General features: G+C 37.0%; 1 protein-coding gene across 4 annotated transcripts in view; it reads right to left on the minus strand.

Annotated features, from left to right (window-relative positions):
- STK3 (serine/threonine kinase 3) overlaps positions 1 to 23,216 on the minus strand; it is a 294,249-nt gene that overhangs the window by 255,882 nt on the left and 15,151 nt on the right. For all 4 annotated transcript variants that reach the window (XR_014057367.1, XR_014057366.1, XM_081503347.1 and 1 more), the window contains exons 2-3: positions 3,195 to 3,275; positions 134 to 262 (exon numbers count right to left, since the gene is read on the minus strand). Coding sequence is in view for 2 of the 4 variants with exons in the window: in XM_081503347.1 (XP_081359473.1) it covers positions 134 to 262; positions 3,195 to 3,275 (210 nt within the window). In the remaining 2 variants the exon portion in view is untranslated. The remainder of the gene's footprint in view (positions 1 to 133; positions 263 to 3,194; positions 3,276 to 23,216) is intronic.

A 23,216-nucleotide genomic window follows, 5' to 3' on the forward strand; every position in this document is an offset into this window, starting at 1 on the left:
TTGAAAGATCAGTCTCACTTCTGATGGGAAGTCAGAATAAAAAACTAAGGTGACCAAAGAAAATATTTTATTGTACATAACTAGCAAAATTTATCAAAATGAAGGTAAATAAAGAAATAAAATCTCTTCATACCTGTCACATTGCTGCATTATGGAAATTTCTTTGATTATTTCCTGAAGATCTGACTCAACAGGTACTTGTTTAATTGCCACAACTTGACCAGATTCCTTATGTATTGCTTTAAATACACTTCCATAAGACCTAAAAGAAACCGAGACATTCCTTTATTTTTTTTCCTTTCAAACATCATAACTATTAAAGAAAGAGTCTGAGTGTTCACATATAGTCTTTTCTAATTTAAAATACTACTCAATGGTGACAAATCAATGGAAATAAATTTTAAAAGTGAATTATATCTTAGCTTTAATGCTTCAATTATAGACTTAAAATTCATTAAAATCACCAAATTAACAGAAAAAGATTTACTATGTTTCTTATGAATGAAAGAAATAGACTTACGGTTTGTCAACTCAAACAAGTGCAGCATTAAGAAGATATATAAATGGAAGTTAAAAGAATGGAATATAGAATAAACAGCCAAAATCTCATGTTAGGAGAAAAGGCTGATCTCACCTGAAGCAAAATCATCCCCAAAATATCAGAGTCCCACGCCTGCTCAGACTGCTTACAAGTAACTGAAACCTTCACCATGGGTTTGTGTGTGTGTGTATAGTCCTAATTTACACACACGCACACATACAGGTAAACCCACTTTTCAAAAGTTCACTTCACACCCCTTCATTTTACAAAAGGCCTGTATTAACACACCTGTTTCACTAACCAAAAGAAATCTGAAGAGGATTTACACTTTTACAAAAAAAGGTGAAAACAAAAACAGCATTCAACATTTATTTTTGCAGGAGCCATTAGAGCGGGAGAAAGCACTATGAGCAGCAACAGTGGCACCGCCAAGCTCATTCCTAGAACTACACTCAGCATCTCAGCATCAAGCCACCATATCTCTGAGCTTTGTCTGAGAGGATCTGTGCTTTATCTCACAATTTATTTTGTGTAACCGTTAGCAAGATGTGTTGTAATGTATCTGCTTCAGCTCCTCTGTCCATGGAATTCTCCAGGCAAAAATACTGGAGTGGGTAGCCATTCCCTTTCTCCAGGGGATATTCCCGACCCATAGATCAAACCTGCATCTCTTGCATTGCAGGCAGATTCTTCATTGTCTGAGCCACCAGGGAAGCCCTTCTTTGCTTTACAACGTTTCAACTTACTAAAGGTTTCATAAGAATGCTCTACTTTCAGAGGGCAAGGGAAATCTGTATCTCCCCTTTGAAGCCATATATATATACACACATATACATAAATATGTGTGTCTGTGTGTGTGTATGTGTGTGTGTGTGTGTATGTGTGTATATATATATATATATATATATATATATATATATATATATATATGGCCCCTCAAAAGCTAGTCTAGACTCAGTGCTAGATTAACTATTGCCAATTAAGCAACACCATCAGTCTCTTCTAAGGTCTTCCTGTTACTACAAAAGAAAACTGGGAATCACATTTCCCAGATTTCCCTTCCCTGAATGGATCCCAGTTAAGAGTCTGACAATGAGAAGAACATTCATGAAATCTGAACGGCAAAAAGCTGAGGAAAGACCATCACTTTTCAAATACAGCTGCAGCAGATGGATGCCTGACCAAATATCAGATAGGCAGTGGCTTCCTGCTAAGCTTCCTGCTAACCACCACACTGCTGCTGCAGACTAAGACAGTTGGTGGGAGCATCTAAACGATTCTTAGGGATTCCAGCAGAGCCCATGTGACCTTTTGAGAAACACCACTTCAGTGCTTCAAACTGAGATCTTCAGCACTAGCTTCTCTGAGCTTCAGTGACAGAATCCATAACCTTTGCATCCCTGGCTTTTCCACAAGTCATTTGAGCTCCAAATTTCATAATGAACTTTTTATACCTGGAGTTCATAGAGTAACCTTTCTTTTCCTAACCATGATCTGCTACCAACAGTTTTGGGGAAGGAAGTGGTTCCAAGGGAAAGAAGTGGTTCCAAGGGAAAGAATCTTAAGAAATGGGAATCTTGGATTAGTTTTTTCTTAGATTTAAAGATAGTAATGACTTCACGCAAGGGACAAGCAGAACACTGATAGACTAAGGTATCTGGTGGCAAAATGATTATTTAAATTATTATCCTTAGTCCTGGAGTCTAGGGAAAGCTTTAGAAGATCAAGTACCTGAATCAATTGAATGTTACAGTGAAAATAAGAGTACAAAAACTGCAGAATGGAATGGCTGCTCCTGACTAAGCTGGAAAAGCCATAAAACAAATATAACAAGCTCAGGGCTTAAATTCTCAGGCCAAGATTGTGAGATCCAGAAAACTTCTGAATGCTTCAAAGAAAAATCTCATTTCTTATACATCCAGGACTGAGACCTCTGAAACCCAAAATCTAATCTTGCCAGAAGCTGAATTACAATGCACACTCAACTCACAACATCACCGGGTCTTACTATGTTTCATTGTGAGTTCTCTTTCATATCATTACCTAATATCCCTCTTCATTCTTTATCTGAATATTAACTCCTCTTTACTCACTTACAATCTTTTAACTTTAATTTACCTGATATAAACATTGCCATTTGTGCTTTCTTTCTTGACGTGATTACCTCTTTCTTATCTGATGTCTCTAATAGGAAATACCACTATATGTCCACTCTTCGTATTACACAGGCCTCTTATAAACAGCATATAGCTAAGTTTTGCATTTTAACTAACCCAAATGGTCTATGGGAGAACTGATATTTAGTGAAAAATACATTTCACTTTATTCCTTCCAACTTAAATTTATCTTCCTATTTTATATTTTTGTTTTCTCTATTTCCTTTTCCCTGTTCTTACTGATCTAATTGGTTTTGTGTTTTAGGCCTTTATTATCTTGGAAGTTCTCCCATACTTTTGGTTTTTCATTATGGAGTATGATGTTAGCTTGGGCTTGTCATCTATGACCTTTGCTATGTTCAGGTATTGTTACATTCCCTCTGTACACTTACTGTTTAATTCAATCAAATATACTCTAGTGAAGGACTAATCTTACATGCTATGTTATAACTGTTCTGTCATTATCTAAATGCTACTTTTGTATTTTTTGTACTTACCCTTCTCCCAGTTTCTCTAATACATCAAAAACTTCTTCAGGCTGCTTAGTCAAACTGTCTTCACTCAGCTTTTTTAGCTTACTAATGAGAAAAACAAAAGAAAAAGCATTTTCCATAAGATCTCTTATAGATTTTAAAATTTTAAGAGACAATATATTCAGATGGTTCAAAACTCAAAAATATAAAAAAATATACAGTATAGTCTCCTTGCAACTCCTGTTCTTAATCTTCCCAGAAACACCTCAAAGAATAAGCATTTTTATTACCTTCCTGTGAAACCTTTATAAAAATATTTCTATTTCTACCCCCCTTTGAACACACAATATAGCATTTCATACTCACGCTGAATATATACTTTTTTACCCACGCTGTTACATACTTTGATGTTTTTACATAACAACATAAAATCTTTGGTGGAGATCTCTACAACATAAATTCATAGAAAGCATCTTCATTCTTTTCTTTTTTCTCAGCAAACCTTTACTTATAGATATCTAGGTTCCCTTTTGCTTTATAAACACTGCAATAAATAAGCTTATAGGTAAGTCAGCTCATACATGTGCTTATATATCTTCAGGATAAACTCACAAATGTGAAATTGTGAGAGCAAGAAAATATATAAAGACACAAAATATAGACGTGTGGGTGTGTGTCTGTGTGTGTGTGGCTCAGTCGCTTCAGTCATGTCCAACTCTTCATGACCCTATGGAGTGTAGCCCGCCAGGTTCCTCTGTCCAGGAACACTGGAGTGGGTTGCCACGCCCTCCTCCAGTGGCTCTTCCCGACCCAGGGGTCGAATACCTGTCTCCTGCATCTCCTGCATTGCAGGCGGATTCTTTATCGCTGAACCACCAGGGAAGCCCATATAGAAGTATACATAATGATAAGTAAGTACATATACTATAAGTATAACCATATTTCATAATATAAATTTAATAATATAATAAAATCACTGTTATAATAACTAGATATTAATTATTAAAATTGCTAATTGATTATATTATGGTATATTTTATCTACTACAACTGTATGCTACATCAATATATATGTATATTAATTGACACCAGCAAATTGCCCTCTGAGGGGCTTACACCAATTTACTTTCCTACCAGTAATACATGAGAAACCTTCTTTTCCCACAATTCCACCTAGAGAGTACTAAACTCTATATCTGGATAGATATATTAAACTCTATATTTGGAAATATTTGGATTTCAGCCAATATATTAGGTAAAAACTTGTAACTCAGATTTATTTTGCATTTCTCCTACTGTGAGAGAAGTTGAGCATCTTTTAATATAGCATGAAGCAAAATCATCTATTCATGATCTCTGCTCACTTTTCTTCTGGGTTTTTGGTCCTTTTCTTATCTGTACACAGAGATAAGAAAATGTTTAGGTTGCAAATATTCACACTTGTAGTGACTTTACTTATGAGTTTTTAGTTGTATGGGCTACTTGACTGGTTGTCATAGAGAAAACTTTTTAATTTGTTTTTGTGTTTTTAAAAGTTATCCACAGTATAGCATGGGCAGAAATATCTAGAAACAAGAAGTGAGAGACATTATACATGGTGTGTTTGACAGACCAAAAGTAATTCCATATGAATGAAGTACAAGTGATCAGGATGCAGAGGTAAAACGAGTCAGGTTAAAAAGAGTCTCGTAAACCATGTTAAGGAGCTCTGTTTTTAAAAGCTCATCGCCCTGTAATCAAGAGGAAGAACATGCAATAAGCAACAGTAGAGAAGGGAAACTAGCAGGGGGTTGTTCAAAATATGGACGCAAAGAATACAGTAGCAGTGGCAATAAGAACCAAGAGAAGATGAGCTAATCAAGATACTGAGCAGGCACAGTCAACAGAAAGTGGTTTTGATTAAATATACGGAGAGGCACGAAAGAGAGAAGTTGAGAATGTCTCTTAAGCCTTTGGTTTAAGCAAATGACTAGATGTAACGTTATTTACCAAACTAAAGAACACCAGAAAAAAGCTTGAAGAGGAACGTGTTGGGTTTAACTCTTCTCATCCAAATGTAGATTTCCAGTAACCAACTGTTTATATGAATCCCAGGAGAGATCTGAATTGGCAACGTCATTTTTTGGTATCATGGTAAAGAACCTACCTGCAATGCAGGAGACCCAGGTTCAATCCCTGGATCAGGAAGATCCCCTGGAGAAAGGAATGGCCAACCACCCCAGTATTCTTGCCTGGAGACTTCCATGGACAGAGGAGGCTGGTGGGCTATGGTCCATGGGTTACAAACAGCTGGACACGACTGGGCAACTAACACAAACACACACACAGCACACAGATGAAGCCTAACGGTATGATAAGGGATGAAGCCATCAAGAAAATGTCTAAGAAGAAATAAGGATCAAAGAGAAAAGAGACCCCAGGAAAACATCAATAACTAAGAAATGAGGTCATGAAGGACAAGAAAGTAGTACTTGACCACTTTCAAGAATGTCACTGAAAGTTCAAACAACTTAAAAATTTGAAAGTGTCCGTTACAGGACTTCCACTTCTGACTACAAGGAAGTAAGAGGATACAATTTGTCTGCTGTAAACAGCTAAAAAACTCAAAAAATAAAATATGAGAAACTATTTTCACATATTAGATATCAGACATTTCAGGACTGTGATCCATAAGAAAAGGAAAAGACATAAGAAAAGCCCTGCTATCGCCCAGGCTTTACATCAAAAGGCTATATCCAAAAGGTAGCACAGTGAGAGAGGAACTCAAAGAGCCCAGCAATTTTGCTGAGTTAAAGAAACAAAGATGAGTGTTTGGAGAGGCAAGGCAAATAAAATTTACACTATAGAACACTTTGGCCACCTGATGTGAAGAGCTGACTCATTGGAAAAGACCCTGATGCTGGGAAAGATTGAGGGCAGGAGAAGAAGGGGACAACAGAGGATGAGATGGTTGGATGGCATCACCGACTCAATGGACATGGGCCTGGGTGGACTCCGGGAGTTGGTGATGGATAGGAAGGCCTGGCGTGCTGTGGTTCATGGGATCGCAAAGAATTGAACACAACTGAGCGACTGAACTGACTGAACTGATGACTGTGAGAAAACAGCTATATTGAGAAAGAAGTCCACCAATCTACCGAACAGTTCCCTTGACTATTTAGCTGAATGCCAATCTGTATATGCTTACAAAAACATGCTACAAAGCCCAACAAAATCAATTTCCTAAGGAGAAAAAAAAAAAGATTTTTAAAAACAACTCCCAGAGATCACACAAGGCTGAGAATGTTTCCCACCAACAATAGTTAAGTCAACAATAGTTATGAGAATACATCCCAGAACAGCCTTGTTTTACAAAAGAGACCGCATTACCAAAACATCAAGGCTACTTTGCATGCGTGCATACTCAGTTGTCCAACTCTTTGCGACCCCATGGACTGTAGCCCACCAGGCTCCTCTGTCCATGGATTCTCCAGACAAGAATACTGGAGTGGGTTGCCACGGCCTCCTCCAGGGGATTTTCTGACCCAGGAATTGAACCTGTGTCTCCTGCATCTCCTTCATTGCAGGCAGATTCTTTACTGAGCCAGCAGTGAAGCCCAAAGGCTACTTAGACTTCCCAAAAGGAGCTTAAAAACAGGCTTAAAAGCACTGAGCCAATCTACAAGGTAACTTAACTGCCTACCAGAACAAGTCTATAGAGGCATACCTTCTTTTATTATGTTTTGCAGATACTGAGGTTTTTTGTTGCAAAAGTAAGGTTTGTGGCAACCCTGCATAAAACAAGGCTATCGGTACCATTTTTCCAACAGCATTTGCTCACTTTGTGTCATGTGTCACATTTTGGTAATTTTCACAATATTTCAAACTTTTTCATTATTATTATATTTTTATAATGATCTGTACTCAATGATCTTAGATATTACCATTCCAATGTGTTTTGGGATTCCATGCTGCTGCTGCTGCTGCTAAGTCACCAGTTGTGCCCAACTCTATGCGACCCCACAGACGGCAGCCCACCAGGCTCCTCCGTCCCTGGGATTCTCCAGGCAAGAATACTGGAGTGGGTTGCCATTTCCTCCTCCAGTGCATGAAAGTGAAAAGTGAAAGTGAAGTCGCTCAGTCGTGTCCGACTCTTCGCGACTTCATGGGCTGCAGCCTACCAGGCTCCTCCATCCATGGGAAGAGTACTGGAGTGCGGTGCAATTGCCTTCTCCGTGGGATTCCATGAGCTGCACCCATATGAGCCTAATAAATGTTATCTGTGCTGACTACTCCACCAATTGGCCATTCCCCATCACTCTCCCTTTTCCTCAGGCCTCCCTATTCTGAGACAAAACAATATCAAAATTAAGCCAATTACTAACTCTAAAACAACCTCCAAGTGTTCAAGCAAAAAGAGTCACCCATTTCTCACTTTAAATTAAAAGCTAGAAATGATTAAGCTTAGTGAAGAAGGTTTGTCAAAAGCTGAGATGGGCCATAAGCCAGGTCTCCTTTGCTAAACAGTTACCCAAGTTGTGAATGCCAAGGAAAAGTTCTTTTTTGTTGTTTGTTTTTAATTTATTTTTAATGGGAGGATAATGGCTTTACAACGTTGTGTTGGTTTCTTTCATACATCAACATGTGTCAGCCTTAGATATATATATGTCCCCTCCCTCTTGAAACTCCCTCCCACCTCCCATCCCTCTAGGTTGTCACAGGGCATCGGTTGAGTTCCCTGAGTCATACAGCAAATTCCCACTGGCTATCTGCTTTCATACAGTAATAGGTATGTTTCAGTACTACTCTCTCAATGTATTCCACTCTCTCCTTCCCTCGCTGTGTCCACAAGTCTGTTCCCCATGTCTATTGCTGCCCTGCAAGTAGGTTCAGCAGTACAATTTTTCTATTAAGAGATTCCATATATATGCGTTAATATATGATATTTATTTTTCTCTTTCTGACTTACCTCATTCTGTATAACAGGTTCTAGGTTCATCCACCTCACCAGAACTCACTCAAATGTGTTCCTTTTTATGGCTGAGTAATATTCCATTGTACATATGTACCACAGCTTCTCTGTCTATTCATCTGTCAATGGACAGCTAGGTTGCTTTCATGTTTGGCTACTGTAAATAGTGCTGCAATGAATGTTGGTGTACCTGTGTCTTCTTTTAGAATTATGGTTTTCTCAGGGTGTGCGACCAGTAGTGGGATTTCTGGGTCATATGGTAGGTTATTCCTAGCTTTTTGAAGAAATCTCCATACTGTCCTCCATAGTGGCTGTATGGGTAAAGTTCTTGAAGAAAAGTTAAAGCACTACTCCAGTGAACACACAAATGATAAGAAAACAAAACAGCCTTACTGCTGATAAGGAGAAAGTTTTAGTAGTCTGGTTAGATCAAATGAGCCACAGCACTACCTTAAACCAAAGCTTAATCCAGATCAAAGCCCCGATTTTCTTCACATCTATGAATCTTTATCAGCTGAGCCACAAGGGAAACCCATCTATGAAGACAGAGAAAGTTAAAGAAGTGGCAAAAGGAAAGTCTGTAGCTAGCAAAGGGTGATTCATGGGTTTTAAGGAAAGAAGCCATCTCTATAACATGAGAGTGCAAGGTGAAATAGAAAGTCCTCATGTAGATGCTGCAGCAAGTTATACAGAAGATCTAGCAAGAGGCAGGCACCTACACTAAACAAGATCATGACATCCAGTCCCATCACTTCATGGCAAATAGATGCAAAAAAAGTGGAAACAGTGACAGATTTAATTTTAATGGGCTCCAAAATCACTGTGGATGGTGACTGCAGCCATGAAATTAAAAGATACTTGCTCCTTGGACGAAGTGAAGTGAGTGAAAGTGGGTCAGTCATGTCCAACTCTTTGCGACCCCATGGACCATACAGTCCATGGAATTTTCCAGGCCAGAGTACTGGAGTGGGTAGCCTTTCCCTTCTCCAGGGGATCTTCCCAACCCAGGGATTGAACCTAGGTCTCCCACATTGCAGGCAGACTTTTTACCAGCTGAGCCACAAGGGAAGCCCAAGAATACTGGAGTGGGTAGCCTATCCCTTCTCCAGCGGATCTTCCTGACCCAGGAATTGATCCAGGGTCTGCTGCATTGCAGGTGGATTCTTTACCAACTGAGCTATCAGGGAAGCCCTCCTTGGAAGAAAAGCTATGACAAACCTAGACAGCAGAGAAATCACTTTACCAACAAAGGTCCGTACAGTCAAAGCTATGGTTTTTCCAGTAGTCATGTGTGGATGTGAAAGTTGGACCATAAAGAAGGCTGAGCACCAAAGAATTGATACTATTGAACTGTGGTGCTGGAGAAGACTCCTGAGAGTCCCTTGGACTGCAAAAAGATCAAACCAGTCAATCCTGAAGGAAATCTGTCCTGAATATTCATTGGAAAGACTGATGCTAAAGCAAAGCTCCAATATTTTGGCCACCGATGCAGAGCCGACTCACTGGAAAAGACCTCGATGATCAGAAAGACTGAGGACAGAAGGAAAAGGGGACAACAGAGGATGAGATGGTTGGATGGCATCATCAACTCAACTGGACATGAGTTTGAGCAAACTCCAGGAGACAGTGAAGGACAGGGAAGCCTGGCATGCTGCAGTCTACAAGGTCACAAAGAGTCTAATGCACCTTGGGGACTGAACGACAACACTAAACAATAGATTTCCAATGTAGATGCAACAGTCTTATAATGCAAGAAAATACTATCGAGGACTTTCACAGCTAGAGAGGAGAGGTCAACGTCTGGCTTCAAAGCTTCATAGGACAAGAGCTAATGAAGCTGGTGAGTTTAAGTTGACACCAATGCTCATTTACCCTCTGAAAATCCTAGGGTTCCTAAGGATTATGCTAAATCCACTCTGCCTGTGCTCTGTAAGTAGAATAATAAAGCCTGAATGACAATACATCTGTTTTACAACTGAATATTATAAGCCCACTCTTGAGACCTGCTGCCCAGAAAAAAAAGATTCCTTTCAAAACATTACTATTCATTGACAATGCACTTGGTCACCCAAGAGCTCTTTGAAAATGCACAAAGATAATACTGTTTTCCTTCCTGATAACACAATGTCCATTCTGCAGCCCGTGATCAAGGAGCAATTTCAAGTATTATATATATTTCATATATAGCCTTATGATACATATTTCATAAGGCTATAAGTGCCATAGATAGTGATTCCCTTGATAGCTCTGGGCAGAGTAAACTGAAAACCTTCTGGAAAGGATTCACCAATCATAAGAACATTAATGACTGAAAGGAAGAGGTCAAAATATCAACATCAGTAATGGTTTGAAAGAATTGAGTAGAAATCTCATGGATGACTTTGAGGGGTTCAAGACTTCAGTGAAGGAAAATATTGCAGATGTGACAGAAACAGCAAGAGAACTAGAATTTGGAACTGGAACTTGACGATGTGACTGAACTGCTATAATCTCATGATAAAACTTTAGCAGATGAGGAGTTGTCTCTTATGGATAAGCAAAGAAAGTAATTTCTTGAGACAGAATCTACTCCTGATGAAGCTGTTACAAAGACTGTTGAAATGACAACAAAGGATGTAAAATACGGCATAAACTTTAGTTGATGAAACTTTAGCAATGTTTAAAAGGACAGAATCCAATTTTGATAGAGGTTCTACTGTGGGTAAAATGCTATCAAGCAGCAATGCATGCTACAGAAATTGTCTGGGAAAGAAAGAGTAATCGATGTTGAAAACTTCACTATTGTCTTATTTTAATAAATTGCCATAGCAACCCCAACTTTCAGCAACCACCACCCAGATGAGTCAGGAGACATAAACATCAAGGCAAGATCCTCCACCAGAAAAAAAGATTAGATCTTACTGAAGGTTCAGATGATGGTTTGGAGAAGGCAATGGCAACCCACTCCAGTACTCGTGCCTGGAAAATCCTATGGACGGAGGAGCCTGGTGGGCTAGAGTCCATGGGGTCGCAAAGAGCTGGACACCACTGAGTGACTTCACTTTCACTTTTCCCTTTCATGCTTTGGAGAAGGAAATGGCAACCCACTCCAGTATTCTTGTCTAGAGAATCCCAGGGACAGAGGAGCCTGGTGGGCTGCCATCTATGGGGTCGCACAGAGTCGGGCACGACTGGCGACTTAGCAGCAGCAGCAGTAGATGATGGTTAGCATTTTTTAGCAGTAAAGCATTTTCAATTAAGGTATATTACATTGTTTTCTAGACAACACTACTGCCCACTTAATAGACAACAGTATAGTTTAAACTTTTCTGTGCACTTGGAAACCAAAAAGGTCATGTGATTCACTTTGTTGCAATATTCACTTTATTGCAGTTGTTTGAAACTGAATCCTCAATATCTCAGAGGCATGCCTCTTTAAAAACTTAAAATCCAGCCTCCACAATGTAAAAATTTTAAATGTCAAGAATTCAATCAAAAATTACCAGACATAAGAAAAATTGGGAACTATGACTCACAAAGAGGAGAAAACTTAGTCAATTAAAACACACACACACAAAATAAAACCAGACATAGAAATGGCAGAAACAGTAGAATTAACAAAAATAATCTTATAAAAAGCAAATATAAATACGTTCCATGTACTTAGAGATGTAATGGAAATGGATAGGAAAAAGAGCTAAATAGAAATTTTAGAGATGAAAAAAATAAACTATCTGAAATGAAGTTTTCACTGGATAAGACTTAAACAGATTAGATAATACAGCACAAAAGATAACTTGAAGAAAAAAATGTTTTAAGAATAAAGGAAAAAAGAAAAAGCCTAAGCCCCATATGGAAATGAAGAATAAATATTAAAAAACAGAAATAGACAAAAGGAGGAAAAAGGGCTGGAGAAGATACTGCCCAAACATTTTTCAAATTTTATAAAAACAATAAAACTAGAGATGCAAGTAACTAACCAAATCTAAAAGGATAAATACACACAGAGAGACAAATCCAATGTATTATAATGAAACTGCCAGCATTAAGAGGTATACCAGAAGAAGAAAACACTAAACGTTCCAGGAAAAAGACATGTTACTTAAATAAGGATAAAGACAAGAATGACTATAGTCTTCTTGTCAGACAGTAAGCAAGCCAAAAGACAGTGACTCCTTAAAGTGATGAAAGAAAACAATAATCAAAATACAACTCTATATTTAATGGAAATATCCCACAAAAGGTAAGAAATAAAAATTTTCAAACAAAAAAAGGTGAGAAAATTCATTATAAGCTGACTTTCACAACAATGCATGCTTAAAAACAGTTCTTTAGGCTATAGGAAAGTAATTTCAAAAGGAAACATAAATCTATACAGAAGAATAAAGACCGGCTAGTAAAAATATAGGTAAAAACAGGGGGGAAAAGTTTCCCCCATTTAACAACAGCAGAATACATTCTTCTCAAATGCACAAGGAACAGAAACACTCTCCAAAAGGGATGGCATGTTAGGCCACAAAACTTTTATTTAAAATTTAAGAATACTTTAGTTTTCTTCTGCAAACAAAATGGAATGAAACCAGGAATCAGTAACAGAAAGACAACAGGAAAATCCAAAAATATGTGGACATTAAACAACATATTCTTAAACAAAAACAGGGTCAAGGAAGAAACCACAAGGAAATTAAGAAAATATCAGGAGGGACTTCCCTGGTGGTCCTATGGTTAAGAATTCACCATCCAATACAGGGGATATGGGTTTGATACCCGGTTATGCAGCTAAAATCCCACATGCCTGGTGGCCAAAAAAACAAAATATAAAACACAAGCAATATTGTAAAGCATTCAATTAAGACTTTAAAAATGGTCCACATCGAAAAAAGAAAAAAAGAAAGAAAGAAAAGAAAATATCTAGAGACAAATGAAAACACAACATACCAAAACGTCTGGGATGCAGCAAAAGCAGCATTAAGAGAGCAGTTTCTAGCAGTAATCCCTTCTATTTAAAAAGATGATCTCAAAGCAACAATGTGACTTTACACATCAAGAGACCAGAAACACACATTAAAGCTCAAAGTTCATAGAAGAAATGAAACAATAAAGATTAGAACAGAGATAAATAATGGATACAAAAGAAAATTTTAAAAAATCAACAAAATTGCTATGGTTTGAGTATTTGTGTCCTCCAAAATATATATACTGATGATATCCAAACTTCCAAAGATGATGGTACTAGGAGCTGGGGCTTTTGGGAGGTGCTTAAGTCATGAGGATGGAAGCCTCATGAATGGAATTAGTGCCTTATGAAAAAAGCTCCAGAAAAATCCCTAGCCCCTTCCACCATGTGAGGACACAGTGAGAAGTGCCAGCTATGAACTGAGAAGAAAGCTTTCACCTGCATGTGACCATGCTGGCACCTCGATCTTACGCTTCCAAGTGTGCAGAACAGTGAGAAATAAATTCCTATTATTTACAAGCTATCCAGTCTTGGTATCTCAATAAAGCAGACTGAAACCAAGAGTTGGTTTTTTGAGACCAACAAAATTGGCAAACCCTTAGCTAGAATAGGGGTTCCCTTGTGGCTCAGCTGGTAAAGAATCCTCCTGCAATGAGGGAGACCTGGGTTTGATCCTTGGGTTGGGAAGATCCCCTGGAGAAGGGAAAGGCTACCGACTCCAGTGTTCTGGCCTGGAGAAGTCCATGGACTACAGTAAATGGGGTCACAAAAAGTCGGACACAACTGAGTGACTTTCACTTTCACTTTAGCTAGACTAAGAAAAGAGAGAAAGAAAGAAAAAAGGAAGAAAGAAAGAAAGAAGACTCAAGAACTAGGATTAGGAATCAAAGAAGACATAAAAATTGATGTCACTGAAATAATACCTATTGTTAAGAGAATACTATGAACAACGAACCTAAAAGAAATGGATAAGATCTTAGAAATCTTCTAAGATCGCAAAAATACTCAACTACTAATAAACCAAATCCAACAGCACATTAAAAGGATTATACTCTATGATCAAGTAGAATTTATACCTAGAATATAAGAACAGTTCAGCAAATGAAAATCAACAACAAAATAAAGAACAAAAACTGCATGATCATCTCAGCTGACAAAGTAAAAGCATTTGACAAAATTCAATACCCTTTCATACTGATAAAAAACACTCAACAAACTAGAAATAAAACTTTCTCAACATAATGAAAAGTTCGCAAGAGAGTGAATGGTAAGAGACTAAAAGCTTTTCTTCAAAGGAACAAGGCAAGAATGCCCACTCTTGTCACTACTATTCAACACAGTACTAGAAGTTCAAACCAGAGAAATTAGACAAGAAACAAAAATAAAAGGCGAAGAAGAATTGTAAAAGAAGTAAAATTATCTCAATTCACAAACAACATGACCTCATATGTATAGAACTCTAAACATTAAACATATACACACAAAAACCTATTATAACTAATGAATGATTTCAGCAAAGTTGCAGCATACAAAATCAACACACAAAAAATCAATTACACTTCTAATACACTAACAATAACAAGAAGTAAAATGAAGTTAAAAAAAATCCCATTTTTATAGCATAAAAAAGGGAAAAGTACTTAGAAAGAAATTGAACTAAGGAGGTAAAAGACTTATACACTGAAAACTACAAGACATTGCTGAAAGTAAAAATAATAAAAGAATATACAAATAAATGGACATACATCCTATGCTCAAGGATTGGTTGGAAGACTTAATACTGTTTAAATCAATCTACAGATTCAATACAATCTCTATCAACATCCCATGACTTTATTTTTTTCCAGAAGTAGAAAAAAAAAAATCCTCCAATTCATATGGAATTTCAAGGAGTCCCAAATACCCAAAACAATCTTGAGGAGAAAAAACAAAGTTAGAGGTCTCCCAATTTCTGATTTCAAAACATACTACAAAGCAAAAGTAATCAAGACACTGTGGTACTGATTAAAGTCAGTACCACAAACTAATGCAACAGAACAGAGAGCCCAGAAATAAACCCTTGTATACAGGACCAAATGATTTTCAAAGGGTGTCAGGACTACATAATGGGGAAAGGACAGTCTCTTCAACAAATGGTCCTGGGAAAATTGAATGTCTACATGCAAAAGAAAGAAGCTGGACTTTTACCTTACAAAAATGTTTAAAATTAACTCAAAATCCACAAGACATAACATAGACCCAACCTTGAAGAAAACATCAGGGAAAAGATTTAGGACACTTGATTTGAAAATGATTTCTATAAAATAACGAAATAAAAATCCTAAAATTTAGGTGAAATGACAAAAGTCTCAGAATTGCCAAAGCAATTCTGAGGAAAAAGAACAAAGGTGGAGGCACAAACTTTCCACACTTCAGACTATGCTACAAAGCTACAGTAATCAAAACAGCATGGTAATGACACAAAAACAGACATATATAATAGATCAATGGAACAGAACAGAGTGCCCAGAAATAAACCCATACATCTACAATCAACTAATCTACGACAAAGGAGGCAAGCATACACAATGGAGAAAAGACAGTATGTTCAAAAAGTAAAGACAGTATGTTCAAAAAGTAATGTTGGGAAAGCTGGACAGCTACATGTAAATCAATGAAACACACTCTCATACCATATACAGAAGTAAACTCATGGTTTAAAGATATGACACCATAAAACTCCTAGAAGAGAACACATGCAAAACATTCTGACATAAATCAAAGCAATATTTTCTTAAATCAATTTCCCAAATCAAATGAAATAAAAACAAAAATAAACAAACAGTACCAAATGGAACTTAAAAGCTTTTGTCTGGCAAAAGAACCATCAACAAAACAAAAAGAAAACTTATAGGAGAAAATATGTACAGGTGATACGATGGACAAGGGGTTAATATCCAAAATATACAAACAATTCATATAATTCAGTAACAAAAAAAAAACAAAGAACCTAGTCAACAATTGGCTAGAAGACCTGAACAGACATTTCTCCAAAGAAGATATACAGATGGCCAACAGGCACATGAAAAGATGCTCAACTCTGTTAATTATTAAAGAAATGCAAATCAATACCACACTGAGGTGTCACCTCACACTGGTCAGAATGGCTATCATCAAAAAGTAAGAGAGGGTGTGGAGAAAAGGGAACCCTCCTACATTATTCATGGAAATGTAAATTGGTGCAGCCACTATGGAAGACAGTATGGAGGTTCCTTAAAAGAACTAAAAATAGAGCTACCATATGATCCAGCAATCCCGAGGTTATCTATTCCTAGGTACACACATCCAGAAAACACGAAAACTCTAATCAAAAAGATACACGCACCTCAATGTTCACAGCAGCACTGTTTACAGCAGCCAACACACAGAAACAACCCAAGTGCCACCAACAAATCACTGTCTTACACACACACACACACACAAAGTGGAATATTATTCATGAAAAAGAATGAAATATTGCCATCTGCAGCAACATGAACAGACCTTGAGAACAGTATACTTAGTGAAGTAAGTCAGACATAGAAAGACAAATATGATATATCACTTATATGAGGAATCTAAAAGATAATACAAATGAATTTATATACACATAGGAACTGACTCTCAGACACAGAAAACAATTTACGGTTTCCAAAAAGTGGGGGGTGGAGAGGGATGAATTATGAGTATGAAATTAACAGGTAAATACTACTATACATAAAATAGATAAGCGACGTATTCCATTCATAACATGGAGAACTATATACAATATCTTTCAGTAAATTGTAATGGAAAATAATCTGAAAAAATATGTATAACTGAATCACTTTGCTATACATCTGAAACACAAGAAATGAACTATAGTGTAATTTTTTTAATACGAAAATAATCCCAATGACTAGGAATCAATTTTAAGGTATTAATACTTAAGGACTATAGTTTTAAAATCAATCTGCTGTCACATTACCATAATCATAGATCAATTTTTTAGTACTATTAGAGATGTGTGCTTATAATGCCTTTGTGCTTGTAATATAAAGTAGAACTATAACAATTCTCTAATTTTACACAGAAACTGTACATGAATTTGTTTTGAAATAAAAATATTGTCTGGGGGGAAAAACAGACCTAGTGAAAAGTAAAAGTCAAAAGAGACTTCAAAGCTATAGGTTTCAGTGTGCTCCCCAACCCATACACAGATACATCAGCAGAGACTGGAAGTCATATGGGCTCAAGGTGTTTTAGCACAACTTTTGCACAAATCACTGATGGACACGGCAATCCCAAAGAATTCTGGCTAGAAAACTAAAAATAAAAGATGTGAGCAAAGGTATTACCAGCCAAGCACTGCAGGGAGATAGATGCCGGTTTAAATTCATGAAAGTTTAAAAAAAAAGCCTGGGAGGGAGGAGAGAAACCAGAGTTCCTACAATGTATTATTTTACAAGTCCAGTTTTAAACAAACCAAAAATTATGAAACCTGCAAAGGAAAAGTGTGACCCATACTTAGGAAAGCACTGAACAAAACAAAATAGAAGCAATCAATGTAAAAAAAAGCAGTCAATAGACAATGACTCACTGTGGGTCCAGTTATTGGATACATCAGACAAAGGCTTCAAAGTAGCTACTTTAAATACATTAAAAAAAATGAAACTGTGTTAAACAAATTAAGAGAAAACACCACAAAAATTATTCAAAAAATAGAGAATCTCAATAGCGATACAGAAACTAATAAAAATGTAAAATTCGGATGTGAAAAATGTAATACCTTAAAGACAATACAGTAGAAGAGTTTGACAGCATGTCTGAGATAATAGACAAAAAAAATCAGTAAACATGAAGATAACTAAATAAAGTATCTTTCCTCTGAAAACAGAAAGAGTGAAGAAAAATCAGCAGAGCCTTAGAGCCTAGTAAGACATCAACATACCAATACAATCATAACGGGAATCTCGGGAGAAAAAGAGGCTTCCCTGGTGGCTCAGCAATAAATAATTTGCCTGCAGTGCAGGAGACACAGGAGACATGGGTTCGATCCCTGGGTCAGGAAGACCCCCTGGAGGAGGAAATGGCAACCCACCACGGTTAGATTGTTAGATTAGATAAAAAATAAGACCCGACTACATGCTGACATCACCTTAACTATAAAGACAAGAAGAGGTTAAAAGTAAAAGGATGGAGATAAAGATAAGACAGAAAGATGAATACAGATATATAAATACAAACATAGATCCCAATGTTAAACTAATCAAAGCAAAACTAAAGTGGCTGTATTAATATCATGCAAAGAAGACTGCAGAGAAATTATTACCAGGGCTAAAAATTGATATTCTGTAATGACAAACAGTCAATTTATCAAGAAGACATAACAACCCTAAATGTGTAAGCACCCTAAAACAAAGCTTAAAAAACACCAAACGAAACAAATTATTGATAGGAGAAGGACAAACTCAAAATAACTGCAGGAGATTTCAACAATTCCTCTCTCAGTAATTGATACAGTAAGTTTACAGAAAATCAGTAAGGATATAGAACACAAACAATAATATCAACCAGTTTAAATTCTTTATTTTGTACCTTTTATCTCTAGCATTTCTATTTGACTCTTTCAAAAAAAAATAATTTCCACTGCACAGATAAATTCTCCTAACTGTTCACAGGTGTTGTCCACCTTTTACTAGACACTTAACACAGTAGTCCTTGTAACTTCAAAATCCCTGTGTGATAATTCCAACATTTATATCATTTCTGATTCTGGTTCTGTTGACTATTTCATCTTTTGACAGTGGGTCATTTTCCTTGTTTTTGTGAGTACTATCTTCACATGAATACCAGATACATACACATATACATGCATACACATATATAAGCACTGATATAGAACTATTTAATCTAAGTGACTGGAGAACAAAACTCACATATATGATTCTATGATACAGGAACTGTATCCAAAATACATTAAAAATTCTTATAACTCAAAAATAAGACAAAAACTCAAAAATAAAAATGATCAAAAAAAATTTGAGCAGACACCTCATTAAAAATATACAAACAAATGGTTAATAAGCACATTAAAAGATGCTCAACATCATTAGTCATTAGGGAAATGGAAAACAAAACTAAAATAAGAAAACATTACACAGCCACAAAAAAAATGGCTAAAATCAACAAGATTACAATAACAAGTATTGGTGTGAATGTGGAACAAGGAGATCTCTCATACATTTGATATAGAAAATGAAAAATCAAACGGTCACTTTAGAAAGCAAGTTAGCAGTGGACACAAACTTATACAACCCAGCAATTCCACTCCTGGGCAGTGATCAATAAAAATGAAAATGATTGTCCACCAAGGACTTAAATACAAATATTCAATAAGGCTGCTGTCTTACTCAAAACAACCAAAAACTGACCAAAAAAATCCAAATGTCCAGCAACCCGTGGATGAATAAACAAACTATTGTAAATCCATACAATGGACTACTACACCATTGCAATAAAACATAACAAACTACTAATACATTTAAGATCTTCAATATATCTCAAAATCATTATTTCCAAGCCCAAAAAGCCAAACCCAAAAGGGTGCATTTAGTATATGCAAATTACACCTCAATAACATTACTTTACCAAAAAAATACCTATTAATAAATGTAGTGGTAAAAAAATTATTGGTGATCACAGCAAGAGCCATTCAGTGGAACAGCAGAGGCAGAAGCCAGACTGCAAGGGTTTGAGATAATGGAATAAAGTGAAGAAGTAGAGACAACTATGACTCACTCTACACTAGAAGTTTCTGAAAAGGACAAGTGATTGATGACATGAATTTAAAAAAGAAGATAGAGCCAAACAAGCAAAAAAATATATATATCAGGAATGCCTGAATAAGTATAAATGCTGTTGGGAATGAATCGGTAAAATAAGAAAAAGTTGAAAATAAAGAAACAAGAAGAAATAACTACTAAAGCCTATCCCTGAAAAGGCTGCATGAAATTATCCAAGACACAGGTGGACGGGAGTGCCTTCACCTTGGAGGGTTGGAGATGCTAACCCCTTACATTGTAACAAGAGGTAAAGACAGGCGGAGTTACAGGTAAGACAGTAGGCTGATGACAGAAAGTTGAGTGAGTTCTCATACATTGGTTTCTATTTGTTTTATGAAGTAGGAGGGATATTCATCTGTTGTAAGTGAGGAAGTTAAAATCAGAGATTTGAAGACACACAACTATATCTGAAATAGCCAGAGTGGAGAACAAAAACAAAATAATAAATCTCACAAAGTTCAACAGGATTACTAGATAGCCCTGAGACCTTGTTGAGGTTAGCGGCCACAGCAATCTTTCTCTTGCTGAGGTTAAATACCAGTGGCAATCTTCCAGGTTTCATGTTCCCTGCAGCATCGCTCAGAAGTCTTCAGGTAGGCAAGGAAAAGGCAGAAAAGCAAAATTTGGCCTTTTGCCAGGCAGATGCTACAGAAGACCAACGAGACAAGGAAGTTAAAGATTCTGGCAAAAGATACGGGCCGGGTTAAAAAAATAAAAATAAGAAGGGGCTAATGAGGAAAAGAAGAGCAGAGTAGAAAGATACTATCATGTACAGATGCAAGAGTTGGACCATAAAAAAGGCTGAGCGCCAAAGAATTGATGTTTTCCTACTGTGGTATTGGAGAAGACTCTTGAGAGACCCTTGGACCACAAGGAGATCAAATCAGTCAATCCTAAAAGAACTCTACCCTGAATATTCACTGGAAGGACTGACGCTGAAGCTGAAGTTTCAATACTCTGGCCACCTGATATGAACAGGCAACTCTTCGGAAAAGATCCTGATACTCAGAAAGACTGGAGGCAAGAGGAGAAGTGGGCGGCAGAGAATGAGATGGTTGGATAGAACCACCGACTCAATGGACGCTGAGCAAACTCCAGGAGATTGTGAAAGACAGGGAAGCTTGGCACACTGCACTCCATGGGGTCACAAAGAGGCGGACATGACTCAGAAACTGAACAACAAAGAAGAATACGATGAACTAATAAGAGTATATCCCTACCAGGAAAAGAAGTCAGTCTGTTAAATTTTCAAAAACATCACAGTGTTGCCCTGTGCTTCGTGTCCTTTGTGGACAAGGAAGCACAAAGTAGCTCAAGATGAGGCACACACATGAATACAGTGATGGAGAGAGCATTATACTAACAAATCTTTAAGACTAAGCCAAAAGGTAATCTAACCACCACTTAGCTCTTTGGGAGTTATAATTATTTTCTTAAAGTAGGCTTGCAAACTGGCTTACTTTGAGCAAACAAGTCATAGCTCCCCCAGGTGAATCCAGTAAAAGCTTAATGAGAATTTTCTATTAGTCCATATGTCTTCTTTTCTCAACATGTGGATCAACTGAAATGTTACTAATTTAACTGAGGCAAAACGATGGTCTCAGGGGTATTTGTCAAGTGAAAACACATGATTTATTTTGGTAAACAATTCATGTTTGTCTTTACTTCCTCTTTCCTTTTCTGGTGTTTTAAATGAAAACTGATCATTTCAGTTTATGGTATAATTTTAATTAATTTTTATATTAGCAGCTTTTAAAGAAAACTTCATAATTAGAAGCCAATTTAAAATACATACACACAAATACATTTTCCTATTTTCCTGCCTTGGCAAACACAATATAATGAGTATAATTTCATCTATACTTGACATATTATGGTTTTAAACACCTCAGAATTTCATCATAAATGTTTTTAATCACAGATCCAAAAAAAGTTATCCAAGACTGAGTCCTTTAGAATATGCACCCTCTCAGGTGCTGGTGAATTTTGTGGAGAACAAGTCACCCCCAAGATATCTCTCTCATGGAACTATCAAGATATAGTTTATTATATACTTTAGCAGACATACCCTAGAATTATCTTTTTCAAATAAATAACTGAAAATACAATCTGGTTTTTCTGTCAATTGACTTTCTATCTCATAAAGTAGGAAAGAACATAACCTATTACATCATTGCTAACACAGTGGGAAAAAGCAGTCTTCTCCCAGGTCTTCTTTGGAGAAATGTCCATTCAAATCTTATGCCCATTTTTATTTGGGTTGTTTTGGCCGAAGACATGTAAATAAAAACACAAAGGAATGGCTTTCTACACTGCTAGATCTAGCTCCCTAGTGAAGAATAATTAGGATACGCTCTCTAGATCTCTTAGGAAACTAATTATGAAGAAGAGGACCTGGCTAGAGTGCAAATTCAGCAACAGAGAAAAAACTCCCAGCTGTGAGAAAAGAGCGATTCCGCCTTCAAAGAGCACCTTCTACCTCATTGCAGCTCTGTCCTTTTCGATGTCTTTTTCTCTTCTGGCAAATTTCTCTGTATTTTAGTGATTACATTATAGGCATTACTACTAGTAGTAGCTATTTAATGTTAACAGTTGCACTGTTGCTTTTCAGTCGGGCACTGAGTGGTTCCTTGGATCATGTCTGGTGGCTCCGCGGATTTTAACAGAGAACGTGGCGACCCAGAGGGAATGGACCCTAATGGTGTCATCAGGAGCAACTGGAATGGGATTGTTGATAACTCTGATGATAAGAACTTAAAAGTTTCTTCCTCGGGGCATCTATGCTTATGATTCTGAGAAGCCATCAGCTATTCAGCAGAGAGCTATTATTCCATGTACTAAAGGGTATGATGCAATTGCTCAAGCTCAGTCAGGTACTGGCAAGACAGCCACATTTGCTATTTCCATCCTGCAACAGCTGGAGATTGAGTTCACGGAGGCCCAGCCACTAGTACTGGCCCCCCCCCCAGAGAACTGGCTCAACAGATCCAAACGTAATTCTGGCACTTGACTACATGGGAGTTTTTTCTCTGTTGCTGAATTTGCACTCTAGCCAGGTCCTCTTCTTCATTAAGACATGTGCAATTTTACCAGGGGTTGAACCCTACCCTAGGATGACTGCTTACTGGGGCTTAGCAACAGGGTCCACTTCACACTTAGCACTAATTGAATACTTCAATGAATAAATATAATATCAAACAAAATACATTAAAATGCTTTCTTAACAAAATCAACTTTAAAGAAGGCGTTTCTATTCAGGCTAATGACAAACACAATAAAGTCTCAAAGGTGGGAATTCCCTGGCACTCCAGTGGGAAA

Source organism: Giraffa tippelskirchi, chromosome 6, assembly GCF_054371585.1.
Source record: "Giraffa tippelskirchi isolate mGirTip1 chromosome 6, T2T-mGirTip1v1.2.pri, whole genome shotgun sequence".
Taxonomy (NCBI): Eukaryota; Metazoa; Chordata; class Mammalia; order Artiodactyla; family Giraffidae; genus Giraffa; species Giraffa tippelskirchi.